Source organism: Ochotona curzoniae, unplaced genomic scaffold (genome assembly GCF_017591425.1).
Source record: "Ochotona curzoniae isolate NIBS_2020 unplaced genomic scaffold, NIBS_Ocur_1.0 scaffold_4505, whole genome shotgun sequence".
Lineage (NCBI taxonomy): Eukaryota > Metazoa > Chordata > Mammalia > Lagomorpha > Ochotonidae > Ochotona > Ochotona curzoniae.
The window spans coordinates 41,365,273-41,382,799 of NW_024467118.1; the positions used below are offsets into that span (position 1 = coordinate 41,365,273).

The 17,527-nt window shown below is 38.5% G+C and overlaps 1 protein-coding gene across 1 annotated transcript; it reads right to left on the reverse strand.

Annotated features, from left to right (window-relative positions):
- Positions 1–1,597: 1,597 nt before the first annotated feature.
- Positions 1,598–10,609, reverse strand: SPATA4 (spermatogenesis associated 4). The gene is made up of 6 exons (XM_040966219.1): positions 10,387–10,609; positions 9,274–9,403; positions 8,798–8,916; positions 8,467–8,687; positions 3,927–4,046; positions 1,598–1,900 (listed from the first exon to the last, which is right to left on the reverse strand). The coding sequence occupies exons 1-6, from the start codon at positions 10,584–10,586 to the stop codon at positions 1,770–1,772; spliced, it is 921 nt and encodes a 306-aa protein (XP_040822153.1). The 5' UTR covers positions 10,587–10,609; the 3' UTR covers positions 1,598–1,769.
- Between the last annotated feature and the right edge of the window lie 6,918 nt (positions 10,610–17,527).

Consider the following 17,527-nt stretch of genomic DNA (forward strand, 5'->3'; position numbering starts at 1 on the left):
TTAAGCTATTTTAAGACCTTGTCAAACAAACTTCTTATAACAATATATATTTTGTATCTATGTATCATGCATGTTTAGCACTTTAATCATTTCTAGCGCCTCAAAATAACTGTAGCATTAAGTTCTACTAAATAAAAAAATAACTAATAAGTATTTTAAAAGAGAATGTTTCCAACTTATATTAATGTGGTAATTAATATAGAGTACACCTGAGTAGTAATTTAAAAAACTCTTACAAATACCTATAATTCAGATTTTTTAATACTTGAGGATTAGTGATTGGCACATGTATACTAAAATTCCCACTTAAAATTGGCAGCCTAAATCTAATTTTTTTTCCGATTGTACCCTAAAATATAGTAATTACAAATTTTCATGGTTTGAAATATTTAAATGGCTATAATTACATTTCGTTTACACATAAGCAGTTTTTACCTTTTGTATTTCTAGTGAATACAAGAAAATATATTAATAAAATCAAAATCATAGAACTCCTTTACAAATGAAAACAATACAAAAGTGATTCCGTTTTTATCTAAAATATAAATTGAATCTATTCAACTGCCATTGTAATAGTCATTGGCTTCTACCATGTTCTTGATAGTGAATATTAAATGTTTTACTTTCTCATAAAATTTTAACCATATCATTGTCACTCCCTCAATCTGTATGTATTGTGCCTTAAATTGAAAACCAAAATTTAGAGAGGAATTATTGTTAGGTTTCATATGCATGAGAAATCAAACACTTAACAATAATTTATTTTAGTTTTTGAGAATGTTTATATTACCAACAATGTGGACAAATTATTTTGTAGGCTTAAGTATACCCTGTGTGAGAATAAACTGATTGGACAATGATTTTTATAGCATTGAAAATATATTTTGATTATATTTTGCATAACCAGATGTTATAGCAAAACTGTAATATCACAGTTAATTATAATTTTTCAAAATATTATTTAAATATATATATTTCTGTGAATTTGTCCAGACTTGTTCAAGAATATATTTGCATTGGAGAATAACTGTATTGGTTGTCCTGATGCCAAGTAAAAAAATGCTTTTTACTTATGGCTATTTGAGGAGTGACCAGCGGATGGAAGATCTGTTTTACTGTGTGTCTCTGCCTTTCAAAGAAAATAACTTTCTAAAAAAATTGCCTTTGAGGCATCACCATATCTCCATAAGTAGTAAGACAAGATTGAGTTATTAGAAGTACAAAGGGGTAAGTTCTGTGAGCTGTTATCCTACTAGGCAATCTAGGAAAAAAACTGCCTTGTTGTAAGAGACTGATTCTCCACTTGTCATCCCCAGCGCCTATAAAACTGTACTACATAATACAATGTAAGCAACAATAAAAAAAAAAAAAACAAAACAAAACATTCAACTATAAAATATCCTAAATCTGGCATAAAAAGGAAAAGCACTTAATAATTACTACAAACAGCCTACCATGGCAGTTTTTCCTGTGATATGCAGGAAAATAAGAAAACATTACAGAGTACATTCCCCATTCCTAAATATGAGAATTTACGAGAAAGAATTCTTACTATGATTTTACTCTACATTTAAAATTACTTTTGTTCATTTTGGACTAATTTATTTGATTTTGTTATTTCAGAGTACATGCATACTGGTGTTTAATAAATTACTTTGAACTGAATCGAAAAGAAATGCTCTGTAGGCCAAGCTATGAATAAGACACCACTTTCTTTACTGTTGGAAATTGTCCAAGATTCGGTAATCAAGTTCTATAGGATGGTGGCATCACTTCTTCAGAGTGATTTGACATATATTTTTCAAGGTTTCCTTTTCATTTTTCTCATAGAAGTCATAAGAGTCACAATCTTGTCCAGCTTGCTTTACGTGAATTTCTCTGTGTGTATTACCTGTATTTCCTGGGGTATTTAAATGAAATTTAAAGCAGTTCATGGTTAGCATATATGCAATCATTCAACTTTCTAGCTTATTATATATATGCAGAATGATTGACAACAGCAAGCTGAGTACATGTTGAAGTGTCTAGTAAACAATATTTAAATCAATCATGTTAGTAGTCCTAGACTTTAAAAGACCTCTGAATGTCACCCATCTCTAAAAGTCATAAGCAGGACTAAAAATAATTCAGGGTTTAATTTGGTGCATCTGATACTTAATATGACTCAACTATTTTTAGATATTGCTTCAGAAAGCAGCTGAGGCAACAGTGACACAATTTTGTACTTAGATTTGGCAAATGTACATGAATCATAATTCAGTTTATGGAACTCTGATTACACCGAGCACCTAAGCCAGCCACCCAGACTCTTTTTAGTCACTCAGTTCTAATGTAAGAGGCCACGGAAAACAAGAAATCTGAGTGTACTCTGTTGAGTCACTGGTTTGCTGGAACATGGGTTTTATGAAAATAATTAGAGGAACTTACAGTCAAAACAGAAAAAGCTGAGTCTACAACCTATCTTACGAATAGTTCTGGCCACTGTGTTTGCAAAACCAAAGATTTTTCAGATGAAAAATTAGTAATTTTAATGCTATTATGTGCAACCTTTGATGGTGAAATACAGGTGAGTTCTTACAGAGTTAGCCTCCTACCATTAGTTTCCAAATTATTACAACTAACCTGAACTAATCTTTCTACTTTTTATCCAAAACTTAGCAAAACACATTTAACTACTTAGCAAAATCCTTTACATCCATATAATTACAAAAGTCTCATTCTTATCATTCATTACCCCCCCCCCAATGTGCCTGATACATCTAACTGAAGGGAACAGAGACCTTTGCAACAGGATTAGCAGAAATCTAAAGAGAAAAGTCTTTGTCCCCTTTTTGTCCTGATAGGCATTGTGTACTGCAGGTTTCAGTAAAGGAGAAAAATCACCATTGGAATAAAAGAGAGCACTGAACACATGAGGAAGGGGTTATTTATCAAATGTTTTTACATCATTAAATATATTTAAAAGTGTAAAAATAACAAAGAGTTGTACTTGGAGCCTTGATCTGAAGTGATGAAAGCATACAGTTTCTAAAAACTCACAGTTAAGCATTGAAAACTGATTTCAAGAATGAGAAGTATTTAGCAATCCAAACACCAGGGGGCATCGTTTCTGTATATGGCATATTTATGTCTGCTTCTTAAACAGGTAGTCATGCCCTTTCCCACTCCTAGTGATCTTACCTTTAGCAAAAGCCAATTAGCTATAAGGGGAGACAGGCAAGCAAGCCGGGGGAAGGAAACAGAACCGAACCTGCAGTCTCCTTTCCATGTCTACTCTCATTATTATACCCTCTGCCTATTCTTCCCACTTTGCTCTGGCCCCAGCTTCCACCCTGATGGATCGTGATACATATATCACTAACAGAAGAGGGCTGAGCTGAGTTAGAGGAATCTAAAGGTGAAACTATGATACATGCATGTATACATATAGGGTTATGTTCACAATGTCTGCGGTAACATACATGTATGTATACATACAAACATGTAAATATTTTTATAGAAACATTAATACTCACTTGTGTTGTATTCAACTATGCTAAACATGTGGCCTGACATGTATAATGAATTAAAAGGGCTTTGATAGAATGGCCTAAAGTCTAGATATTAAGAAATAAATTCTGAAGAATGCTAATTCTACAAGGCTGTATTAAACAAAGCAAACTTACGAGTGAAGTGTGATCTGACGCACTTGGAAACACTTCATTCTGTACTTACCATCTTTAATATTTATGTTGCATATCAGCATATGCAACCATCAGATTGTGCCTCTTTTTTCACCTCAAAGTAATGTGTGAAAAAATGACAGCATGTCAATGGTATGTGTTTTTAAAATGGATGTTGATGTACACCAATATTTTAACTAATTTTTGTAAACTTTAAAGTATGCCAAGCATTTTAACAGACAAAAAGTTTAAACAAGAGCTTACTTAAAGCAGAAGCGACTTTTTTCTTTGAAACCCCGGAGTTACGTCTGCAGCAAGAGGTTTGGATGGGAGGAAGTCGATCAAGAGTGGCTTCTCCTATTGTTGGCTTGATGTCAAACCATCCTGTGGAGTGTGAACACGGAAGTTATTTTCTAAAAGTCAAAATAGCCATTGTCAAACTATTGTAAACTGAAAATTCAAGCAGATTGTTTAAACATTTGTTTTAGCTATTTCTTAAGAGTAATGTGAATCGTGTCCCTTCCCAACTTGTTTACCATATTTTAGATGATGTGCAAAATACTAAAAATTACTTTAAAAGGAATATATTTACATTTATTTTTCTTTGTGATGAGTTTTATTAAATGATTACACATATACAAAAAGATAAAAACAAGCCATGTTTAAGTATTTTGGCATCGTAAGACCTGACTCCCTGTCACCCAAATCAAGAAATTATGTACAACGTACCCAAACCTTCACTATTTCTCCCAAATAGTGTTTTAAAAGGAAAACCCTGTTCTTATTTCCAAAATCATGACTTATTCCTACTGTTTTTACGTTTCTTATGGATAAATCACACAGCACTTATTTTTCAAAAATTTTATATGATAAAATAAATTATTCCATATAGATTTTGGGGATTTATACATCTAGGATTATAAAGGATATTGTCTTATAGCTTTCTCTTTCTTTGATATATACTTGTTGTTTTTAAAAAATTATTTACTGGAAAGACAGAGTTACAGAGAGAGAGAAGGAGAGACAGAGAGGTTTTCCACCTGTTCGTTCACTCATCCAAAATGGTGCTAATGGCCAGAGCTGGCCTGAGTTGAAGCTAGGAGCTGGGAGCATCTTTTTGTCTCCCTCATGGGTTCAGGAAACAAGGACTTGGGCCATCATCCACCGCTTCCCCAGACTCTTACAGCTGGATCAGAAGTGGAGCACCCAGGACCAATGTCCATATGGTATGTTGCCAGCAGTGACTACTAACTGTTGTCATAGTGCCAGCCCCATCCCATATTTCTTTTGAATGATATGATAAGCCACAGAAATTGGACAGTTTTCCTGTACTTTTAAAGATAACTTCCTTGTATCCTTCAATGAAGTTTCAAGCAGTGGGAAAGCCATCTGCTGCCAAAGGCCATTTGGATATTTACACAGTGGGCCATACAAAATTATCCACTTAAAAATGTGCTTGCTATGGGTTTGTTGGATTTTGAGTCCCACCTGGGGTTGCTTTGGCAGAGCTAGACCAAACTGATTTTACAGGCCTCATGTTATGTCCATGGGGTATACCTTCCTCACACCTGTTCCACTTACTAGTCATGCCCTGTAAATACTAAACGTGTCTCTGAATATAACATTTCCAAACCCTAATCATCACCATGAACTAATTTGGCAACAGATAGGAAATTAAAGATCAGCAATCTCAGAAACCATGGTTCAAGAATGAGAGCGGCTGGAAACATTGAGATTATTGTGGCTAAAGACAAGACAGCAGACATACAAGTTAGCTGTACACAAAGATGGGCTTGAAGTGTTAGAATGCAAATGATGATTTCTGATATGTGCTGTTAAAGTTAACAGAACTAAAATTCAGGACAATAAAAGAACTGGAGTGAAGTATGGAAGTGGCAGGAAGTACTCAGGGTCAGTGTTCTAAGGGCCTTGCAATTTAAGAAAGTAATTTTATGTGAATAAAAATACTCAGGATTATTAAAAGAGTAGAAATAGAAGTTACAACAAATTCAATAGGAAAAGTCCATGCCACAGAATATTTCATAGAATAATATTTTTAAGTTTATGAAATATCAACATGTAATCCTAAAGCAATAGTAGTACAGCAGTACAGATGTTGAAGTGGCATGCATGCAGATAGAATGCAGAATCAAACCAATATATATAAGAGAGTTGATAAATAAGTGAACATTATATACAAGGAGAAGGTATACTTTTTAAAAATGATGCTGAGACAGTTGTTTTTTCATATGAAATGCAGATGAATTAAACCTAAAAGTGAAAGGATACCCTTTCATCAGACTAAATACAAGAAGATAAATATAATCTCATGTGGCAACATTATTGACTTTGAAGTGTGTATTCATTTCTCATTTCTACTGTAACAAACTACCAGAAATTTCCACCACTTATAACAGCAGCGATCTCTGAGTACAAGAGGCTGAGTCCTCTGTTGAGAGTCTCAGAAAACTGAAGTCTTGCCGTTGGCAGGAGTGCATCCCCCTCTGGAAGTGTCGGAAATACTCCTCCTCTTCCAAGTTCATCCAGGCCATTGGCAGAACACAGCTCTTTGCATTTGGACAGCAGGCATTTCTCTTTAGCAGCAGGGAATTCCTTGAATTTGAGCTGCCACATTCTCAGACCTCCCAAGTAACTCCTGCAGGCAGCAGGGGCAGGTTGATCCTACAGAATTCTACTGTCCAGGAGCACAGTGCTTGAGTACACAGTGCCTTGCGGAAGTATGCATGAACAGAGCACTGGAATCCTAAATGTTGCATGACCCTGATAAGGGATGCAGGTGTCCTAAACAGTGCCCTAACCACTGAAAGGGAGAGTTACAAAGGAGAAACAAGAGCTTCCATCCACTGGTTCACACTCCAAAAGGGTACAACATTTACAGCTAAGAATAACCAAAGCTGGAAGCTGGGAACATCTTCCGGTTCTCCCACTTGGTTGCAGAGTCCCACAGCTTTCAGTCTTCTCCACTGCTTTCCCAGGCCACAAGCAGGGAGCTAGATAGGAAATGGAGTAGCTGGGACATGAACCAACCCCCATATGAAATGCTGACACTTTTAGGCAAAGGGTTAACCAGTTAAGCTGCTAACCCAATAAGGCCCCCAAAAACTTTTTTAAATGAAATTATAAACAAAGTCAACCAGACAGGAAGCTAGTGTGAAGAATACGATTAAACCAGCTGCCTGGGAATGCACCTGAGGATGGCCCAAAGCCTTGGAACCCTGCACCCATGTGGGAAACCCAAAAGAAGCTCCTGGCTGCTGGTTTTGGATTGGCTCAGCTCCAGTCACTGGGGCTGCTTGGGGAGTGAATCAGTGGGTGGAAGATCTTCAGTATCTTGTTCTCTCTGTAAATCCGATTTCCCAATAAAAATAAATAAATCCTTTAAAAAAGAGAGAAGAAAATGACACAAAAGGAAAGATAAAGCCATTGGTCATGCTTCATAAACATCATAAAGTTATAAAATATGTTTTCATTGTCAGTAGTCTGTACTTATACAGAAGTATCATATATTGCTTAGCAAATTTTAATATTAGAAAACATGTAAAAATGTCACTCTTTTTACTCACAACTTTATGAGGATAACCAAATATGAGAACAGGAAGGAGAAACAAGAAATATAGTTGCTTAAAGAATGGACAGTGTACAGAGAAAATAAAACCCAGGAAATCCATCCCTTAATTTGAGATTATGTGGGGAAAGGTAAGAGGGGAGATAAAAGTTCCTTTTCAGAGAAAGAGAAGAAACGACTCTTCAGAAAATGGAGTTCAAAAAGGGATAGAAATACTAGCAACCTACATCTGCCCCATTCACGAAGGTTTGGAAGCTTTGGGAAAATGTTCAGATAAAATTTCAATATGTGGGTGATATTTTGAGTAAATTGAGGAGGAGGAGGAGAAGTTCATTTTGTTCGCCACTGCCTAGAATTCTAACTGCAAGTGCCTTGGATGGTTTGAAAATTCTTTCAAGAATTGCTCTGAAAATTGCCATGAGTTCCCACAATTTACCCTACCACCTACAAACCAACAGAATTTCTAATGAAAGACCAATACTGGCCCACTCTGGATGGCATCTAGCAGGGAACATGGTAATCAAAGATTTCCTCTAACCCCCCAAAATTATATTCTGGTTAACTCTAAAAACATTCTTGTACTCTTTAGTTATCTGAGTTGATACGTGAACTTATTTCCCAAGAGAGTTTAAGTGAATGGACTGGCAAACCTTTGCTTAAAATAAACAGGCCCTAGCGTGATGGCTCAGTGGCTAAAGTCCTTGCCTTGCATGAGCCAGGATCCCATAAGGGTGCTGATTCGTGTCTCGGCTGCTCCACTTCCCATCTAGTTTCCTTTGCTTGTGGCCTTGGAAAGCAATAGAGGATAGTCCACAGCCTTGGGACTTTGCACCTGCACGGGAGACGTGTAGGAAGCTCCTGGATCCCGGCTTCAGAACTGCCTAGCTCTGGCCATTGTGGCCCTTTGGGAAACAGCAGATGCAAGAACTTTCTGTATCTCCTTCTCTCTGTGAATCTGCTTCTGCAGCAACAATAAATCTTTAAAAACCAAACATAATCTGTCATAATCTGTATGACACATGTGCACTATTTTAACTTCTGTTTTCCTCAAGCTAACACTTCTCAATGAAAAGAAGTCATCTCACTTCTGGTTTATGAGAAGTATTTTCCTTTTACCAGGAAGTGGCAAGGATGGGGCTGGGGTAGCCATATCCTGCATTTGTGTTCACAAACAACCTCATTGAGTTTGAGAACTCACAGGACTGTGCAAGAACTTACTTGGATTCATTTTTCTGCTTAGTTTTCTCTGCAACATGTGCAGAAGGACAAGAAACTGAATCTTGAGTTCATTGGTGACCATGTTGGGATTGCCCATGAGTTCTGACAACTTAATGTTGTCTTTAATGGTCTTGGAAGCTGTGGACCTGGGAACCAGGGGTAGACGCATCTGGTACCGGTAGTCTGTGAAATTCACAGGGTCGTCCTGGATGCTTTTGATTCTGAAAGTAAGAAAGACAACACTGACCACAAGCCACGTTTCAGGAAGAAGACTAACATCACCAGACATTTTGCATTAAATTGTATTACTAGAAAAGTCCAGATAACTTACTTTTTGTGTGTTAATAAGGTATAAATCTCTTCCACCAGAATTTCAGGCACTCCGTCTTTACAATGAATTGTCCCATGGATCAGTTCTTTAGCTAATTTAAACCGTTTCCTTGCCAGGAACTTTAACAATAGAAAGAAAATATTTTCATAATAAGACATTCTATGAAAATCACCAGTCATTATGAATTTAATCCTTAGTTAATTTTCTGTTTACCATGTTACTTATTAAAAATACATCATCGTACAGCATGGAAAGCCACTGTTCTAGCTTTCACTAATTCAAATAAATATTCTGAGTTTCATATTCCTAACACAGAGTTTGCAATGTATCAGAATTGGGAACAAGCCAACAACACAGGCCCACTATTGCTCAAATATAAGGTCCACAAACAAATATGTCAATCTCTAAAACATAGGAAGACCTTTTCAAGTTAAGGTTCCTTAACTATTAATCGGTCAATCTCACTGCTAATTTACCTTTTCCAACTGTGCCCAATTATCCAACTTAACTCTTAAAGAAGTTCCATTTTCAAAGGATGATAACTGGACATCCTGGGGGTAGTACATACTGAAGATTTCTGCAATCAGGAAGCCGTTGGAGAAATCCCTGAGCCACAGCAACACGGAAATGAAACACATTGTAGTTAATTATACAGTTTGTTTTACCGCTAACATCAAACTAAGATTTCAAACTGACTGAAAGATTCTTGTGAAATCAGTTTGGCTGGAGTGTTGCTTTGAGGAGGCCCTGTTGGCGAGCAGCACTTCGTCAACAGAACCCACACATCAAAGGCTGTTAGGGTTTGGGAGAACCCAAAGCTTGTAAGGAATCTAAAAGATCAATAACTTGTATTGATTTAAAAGATTCTTGGGTAATCAGGTCTGTCACTTTAAGGCACACAGACTATCAAAATTAGCTAGCCATAAAACATGTTTTTAATTGAAAAAAAAATCTTTGTAATTGTTATGGAATTTAGTTTGCATTTCCAGAACCTCTGCCAGTTTCTCTCAAAGCATTAAACAACAACAATTAAAAATTCCTGCTGGCCCTCAAATTAGAAGCCCTTTCTAACTTCACATCTGGTATCCTTGAAGAAAGAGCCTTGACTATTCTAACGCTTTTGCAGTCATCCTTCTGCATGAACTTAGGTCTGAAATGCGTCGTCATGCTTGTTAAGCCTTGTTCCCCAACGTTTTCAGGTGTCTGCGAATGTGGTCAGTTGTGGGGAGGCGGGAAACTGTTTATCTTCACAAAAGGATGCTGGACTCTCTGCCATTGTCCATGCCCACAATGATGGACATAGGACTGTGTATGAAGAACTGTAGTAATGATATAGAGAAACTAATGGGGGGGGGGGGATTGGGGCTGGGATAAGGGAAATACCAGGAGCCTGTGGAACTGTATCATAAAATAATAATAATAGTAAAATGCAAAATGTGAAAAAAATAAAGTACCCTAATCTCAAAAAAAAAAAAAAAAACAGGAATAAAAGTTAATTAGAAATATAAACCAGGCCAGGGCCCAGGACCAGCGGGCGATACCAGGCAGTGCGTTTACTTAAGAGTTTGGGAAGCCGCTTGCTTGAGCACCTATTGATGTTCTTTGGGAAGAAGGTGAGATCCAAGCCCTGTAGCCAGCGAAGAACCGAACGGGAAAGACGGGAGCTGTTCCGGGGATGCGGATAGACCAACCACTTCTTGGCTGGTTTGGGAGCTCCTTGCTGTGTCGATTTGGGTGAGGCTGCCGCCGGTTGTCTCGAACCCGTGTCCTCCGGGCCGGCGGCAGCCATGGCACTTTGTCTGTTTCTAGGGCCAGGGCTGCTGCCACAGGGAGGAACGCCTCCTGGGGTGGGGCCCACTGCAGCCGCTGCCTGGTAACTCCTATGCCGTCTTGCGGGATTCTAGTCCCCGACAGCGAGTTTGTAACTTGGATGGAGCATTCAGTCTCAGTTTTAGCAGGTCTCACCCGTAAGCGACTTAGGGCTTCCACTTCTCACATTCGATTTCCAGATTAATGAGAGTTATTTTAAATATCATGGTTTCTGGGCAGCCAACAACCTATTTTGCAATCAAGCAGTTTGAAGAGTGGCATAGAAGGCATCAGAAGACCGAGACAGATTCTATTTGGAAACAGAATTTTTGCTACCAAATTCAAAGGAAAAATATCTTCAAACTTAAATGTGTGCCTACAGAACTTAACGTTTTGTTAGTTAATTACATTAAACATTGGAGATGGTATTATGAGATAGGGTCAAGTCTTGGCTTTTGAGCTAGTTTGAAACCTAACTAATTTTCAATCCAGCTGCCTGCTAATGTGCTGGGGAAGTCAGCAGAGGGCAATGGCCTTGTCCGGGCAATGGCCCCTGCCACCCACATAGAAAATCAGGTGGAGACACTCAGGCTCTGCCTTGCTACTATTTAGGAAATAAGCGAATGAATGCAAACTCTATCATCCTGCTTTTCAATTAAATCTTCAAGTTACATGATGTTTGGAAACAGTTTGTAAAATTAGATTTTTGTGGGAGTTTAGGACACTGAGAGGAAATGGACTTTTTTCTGACTCTCACAAAGTAGCGTTTTATATTCAGGAAGGAGTTCACCTTGTATTAGCTGTGTGACTTCAACAAAGTTGCTTAACCAACTGTAAGATATGGAAATTCGTAAGTCAAAGCTCATGGAGTTATGAGGATTAAATAAGTAAGTTAAATATGTGAAAGAGCCTAAAATAAGGTACAATAATACATTCACTGAATAGAAATTATTGTTTTTTTGTACTCCTATCTCTCACCTTAAACAAAAAGTACTCAAACGGCATTAAATATTTAGTGTAATCCTGAAACTAGGAAACTGCTAGGGGAAAACAAATACTTCAAGACATCAGAGTAAGCAACAGTTTTGGGCATAAGCCTGCCCAAGCCACATCAGCATACAGAAATAGGATTATATCTGCAAATATAATGGTTGCATGGTATATCATCCCTTCTAAAAGACTTATCTTGCTGAGCCCATTGCAATTACCTAGTGGCTAAAGTCCTTGCCTTGCATATGCTGGGGTCCCACATAGGCGCCACTTCACGTCCTAGTGGCCCCACACCCCATCCAGCTCCCTTCTTGTGGCTTGGGAAAGCAGAAGAGGATTGCCCAAAGGCGTGGGACCCTGCACCCTCATAGGAGACCCAGAAGAAGCTTCTGAAGCTGGCTTTGGATTGGCTCAGCTCCTACCATTGTGGCCACTTGGGGAGTGAACCAGTGGATGGAAGATTTTGCTCTGTGTGTCTCCTTCTGTCTGTAAACCTGACTTTCCAATAAAAATAAATAGATCTTAAAAAAACCCTAAATTTCAACCAAAACTCAATTTTAAAAGGAAAAATGCCAATGGCCAAAGGATACATGAAAAAATGCTTATCATCAACAGCTCTCAGGGAAATGCAAATCAGATCCACAGTGAGGTATCATGTCACATTGGGGCTTATCAAAATGATAAAAGGTAGCAATGATGTCCAGGATGTGGAGAAAAAGAATTTATATACTATCAATGTGAATGCAAATTAGGATAGCTATTATGGAGAAAATTACATAATTTTTTTTCCCAAGATAAAAGTGGCTCTATCATGCAAGCCAACTATCTGAACACCTGCAATCTCCTGTCATTACAAAACTGTTCATAATGACCAATACATGGACTCAATCTGCTTGTCCATCAGTAGATGAATTAATGTTCTAATACAGCATATAAATAAGATGAATTATCATTCAGCCATTAGCAAGATTGAAATGCTATCATTTGCATCAAGAGGGATGATGCAAGTTATTATATTAAGTGGAATAAGCCAGTCACAGATAGACAAATATTGCATATTATCTGTCATACACGGAAGCTAAACAATATCCATGTGAATGTAGAAACTCGGAAAGATAAAGAGCAGGATCTTGAGGGTATGGTGTTGGACGAAGGATACCAAAACACAAAGGAGTAACTTCTATGCCCACAGCACAATGATGTGCCTGGAGTTCACACGAACATATCACGTACTTTGTAAAGAACTGAAATAGTGGGCCTGGTAGGCTCCAGAGCTATAATAAAACAATTAGAAATGTTAATTATTAATTTTGATCAGTTTTCATTGCACATATGTGTTGAAATGTTATTCTGTACACAAGTAAAAGTGTTATATCTATTCTAAAACTGAAAAAAAAACCCTTAAAATTGCATAAAATAAGTAATTGCTTCTAAGATGACAATGGAACTCCATTTTATGCAGAGATGAGGAGGTGGCTTAGCTTGGAATGAATAATGCCAGTGAAGGAAGATGACACCAGCAGTTAGTGAAAATTTTAGTCTTAGGGCTAATCGAAGATTTGGATGGTAAATGCTAGAGAGGTGCACGAGGACTACAGTTTGAAATTTAATCTTACAAAGAGGCTGAATGTTTTCCTGTAATGAATGTCCGTTGTTAGGCAAATCCCACTGTTGCAAATGCGCTCTTTATTCTGGCCTGTGACCCTGGAGTTGGAACTCTGCAATGTAGTCTCCTCTGCTATGTGTTTGGTGCATTCTGCCAGGAGGGGGAGCTAGAGATGACACAGGCGTCCAGAGGAAAGGAAAAGGGATTTACTGTTTCCTGTTTGCTTGCAGTTCTTTTGGGTGTTACCATGGCGCTGGCAGGTGGTTCGAATCTCCAACTGTTTTTAGCACTCCTGGGTATTTCACCAGAGTCCCTTAGTGCACTGGCTTCTCAGAAGTCTGGCACCTACTGGGCTTTTCCTTCATATTCTGGGTTCTTTAAATCCAATCATTGCTTCCCGAAGCATTTATCTTGGTGTTTGAAGTTCCATTTTTGTTTTCATCTCAAAACCGTTTAAGCCAGTTTCTTATCTTAAATTTTCATTGCTGAATGCATGCAGTCACTCCTGTTTTGCTGACAGCGTGTTAGATGATTCCTGAAGTGACGCTTTAACTATGAGTTTGTCTACATCTTACTAAAGCGTCTGAAGAACTTTCTCTTTTCCGTTCATTGTGTCAAGTCAGCCTGGTAGCAATGGGTTGAACTAGTACGATGTGTGACATGCTAAGATACCCCAAAAACTCTCTGTCAATCATGATAGAGCAAAAATTCATGAGAGCGAAAAAAATTTATTTGGACCAAGGCTATGTGGATGTGCACTGTTGATCCTGGTGGATAAATAGCAAATTGCTTCTGGTGGTTCTTGCAGCTATTACAGAAGACTAAACTATTTTCTGAGTCAACAGCAATATTAACAGTTGCTAGAGGATGTGATGGCTTATTTCAGGAAAGATATTTCAAATGGAAAAGGAGATCTGATTGAAGGCATCTCACTTTGTGAAGAGTTCACAATAATTCACAGTAATTTTCTAAGATTCATCCAACTTATGCATAAGGTAAATAATCCTCCAAGCCAATGGCTATTACTGGTCTGTAGTTTCACCACATATTTTCCCCACTTTGGAGTTTACTGAAAGCGGCTGAACAGGGACTCACCGTGTTTGCGCCAATGGAGGCAGCTGGGCCGCTGTAGAAGGGACTTGTCCTTGTCTAGCTTTATTCACAGATGTATGGTGCAGCATCCTGATTCTGGAATCCATTCAGAAATCTCACTTGGCCCTCATTTTGAGCTATTTCTGCCCATTTATACTGTATGTGCATTGAGGTGATGTTGTGTGGTTTCTATCATTGTATCTTTGTTTCATTTTTCAAGTTGGTCAAAATCTGGGCAGAAAGGAGTCCTCTACTTGGGCCCCTCCAAGCTCACAATATATATATATATATTTTAAAGATTTGTTTTTATTATTTTTATTGGAAATGTGGATATACAGAGAGGAGAGACAGAGAGGAGAGACAGAAAGGAAGATCTTCTGTCCGATGATTCACTCCCCAAGTGAGCACAACGGCCGATGCTATGCCAATCCCAAGCCAGAAACCTCTTCCACATCTCCCACACAGGTGCAGGGTCCCAAAGCTTTGGGCCGTCCTCAACTGCTTTCCCGGGCCACAGGCAGGGAGCTGGAAGGGAAGCGGGGCTGCCGGGATTAGACCTGGCGCCCATATGGGATCCCGGGCGTGCAAGGTGAGGACCTTACCACTGCGCCACCGCGCCGGGCCCTCACAATATATTTTTAAAAGATATTTATTTACTTTTATTGAAAAGTCAGATTTGTACAAATAGAAGCAGAGACAGAAAGATCTTCCATCTGCTGCTTCACTCCACAAGTAGACCCAACAGCCAGAGCTGAGCCAAACTGAAGCCAGGAGCCAAGAGCATTTTCCGGGTCTCCCACGTGGGTACAGGATCCCAAGGCTTTGGGCCATCCTCAGCTGCTTTCCCAGGCCACAGGCAGGGGGCTGGAAGGGAAGTGGAGCAGTTGGGACTGGAACAGGCACCCATAGGGCGATTCCAGCACATGCAAGGCAAGGACTTTAGCCACTAAACTGCCACAATGAGCCTCACAATGCTTTTTAAGAATGGAAACAAATATTTAGAATTGTCAGGGAACTTGAAGGGTTTATTTTCCGCCCCCTCCAGATGTGTATTTTAAAATGTTAGTGTTCCAGTTTCATGGACAAAGAGACACAGACTTGTAGGTCAGAGACCAAGGACAACTTGTAGCATAGGGAGAAGCCAGAGCCGTGTTCATGCCAGTCCTCTTTTCTGTAGGCCTCATAGGTGGCACCACAGCAAACACGTGGGACTGTGCCTACTCAGAGTTTACGTCAGTGTTGAGGAAGCGTAGACCAGGAATTTCAAGTTTCTTTCTTTCTTTTTTTTTTTTTGAACAGTAGCATGCAAGAAAATCTGCCTAATCCTTGGTGGAGAGGGATATGTTACCAAACAAGCTGGTGCTTTCTGCAACTCAAGGTGCTGATCTAATGCTGTCCATTAGATAAACATCTTTGAAAACGATTATCTGGCACAAAAACTGTCAATTTCTCTGCTCCCCAAGTCTGCAGAAACATAACAAAAGCACAACAGATAACTCACAGGCAAAAACAAATATGCATTCTCTGATCACCACCATCTATTTTGGCTCCAACTACATTTGTCTTCATCTATATTTTGCCTAAATATGGGTATAAACATTTATTTGTGTGTATATAACTTCCTGTCAGCTGACTCTGGATTTTCAGGGATAATTATACAGATGTGCTTTGGTGCTTATACAGAAGAAACCATTCCAGGCCTTTTTTTTTTTTTTTTTTAAGATTTATTTTAGTTTGATTTGAAAGCAGAGTTATTAAGAGAAGGTGAGATAGACCCATTCCAAAAATGGTTGCAAGGGCCGGAGCTGAGCCAGCAATCAGAAACTTCTTTTGGGTCTCCCAGAAAGACCCAGGGGCCCAAGGATTGGAGCCATCTTCTGCTGTTTTCCTAGGCCACAAGCAAGGAGTTAGATAGGAGTGCGGCAACTGGGACAGGAACTAGCACCCCATGGATGATAGCACAGGCTTAGCACCACAATGCTGGCCTCCTAAGGTCCTTATAAAGCAGAAAACATGTTTAACATCTAAACCATATCACAAAAAAATTTTTTTAAGTTGAAAGGCAAGGCCATAAGAATGCTGTAAACTAAATATATGAATTAGAAATACCACTTACATTTAAATGAACAGATTCATAAGCCTAAGCAAGAATATATCTGCTATTTATATGACTGTTTCAATAATGTGCATCATAAATTGCTATAACTTTTTAAAGGTGACTGTTATTTAATTATTTACTTAAATACTCTGATATTTCAGATGCTAAACTGAATTTGGACTAGTTCTGAAGCTAAATAGTAGAGAATATCTCCTCTTAATATGATTCACTATGTCATATTCAGGCCAGATGCTTATTAGAAACATTTTTTCTGAGAAGTGTATTGCAAATGTGTTTTAGCAGTTCATGTCTGCACAGCTGGACCCGTGGCTAATAGTCTCTAATGTAGTTATAATTATAGTTAATGAGCAACCACTATGTAAACATCACCAAAAATAAAAAAATCATTAAACGTGCATCCACTTTCACTTTCACTAAAAATTCCAGGTTTTTAGAAACCTGCATCTAAGTTATTTATTTAAGTATCTCAAAGGCAAAGACATAGTCAGAGAGAGAGAGTCACCCTCGAGATTACTCATTAAAAGAACACAATGGCTGGGAATCAAGCATTCAATGCATGTCTCCTGCAGAATTGGCAGGAATCCGATTATTTCAGCCATCATCAATGCCTTCCCGTGTCTATTGGTGGAAGCTAGAGTCAGGAGCTTATCCCAGAATTGTACCCAAGTATTCTGACACAGTAGAAGCATCCTAACCACCAGGTCAAAGGCTCTGTCCCAGTTATTGCTGGTGGTTTTTTTTCTTTTCTTTTTAATTTTTATCTTCAGCTGCTACCACTCAGGACTCACCTTTTGATCCCTGGAATATGATCCAAGGCCATTTTATCAATATGAAATTCATTTTCTGTGCAGCTATTACTATCTATCAACACTTTCAGAAATGGGAAAAGGGTCTGAAAGAGAGGCCTCAGGAGGCCATGCCTGAGTGTGAGCTCTTCTGATAACCTCGGCAGGCAACTCTGAGCCACACATCTCAGTGCCAGTACGGACACATAGTCCAGTAGTATCTATCACAGGCCCCTTTACTGTGGGATAGTAAGTTCTCAGCTTGGCTGGAACAATTTATTCTTACTTTATGAGCTGCTGATTATAAGTACACATTCAACAAAGAGGGT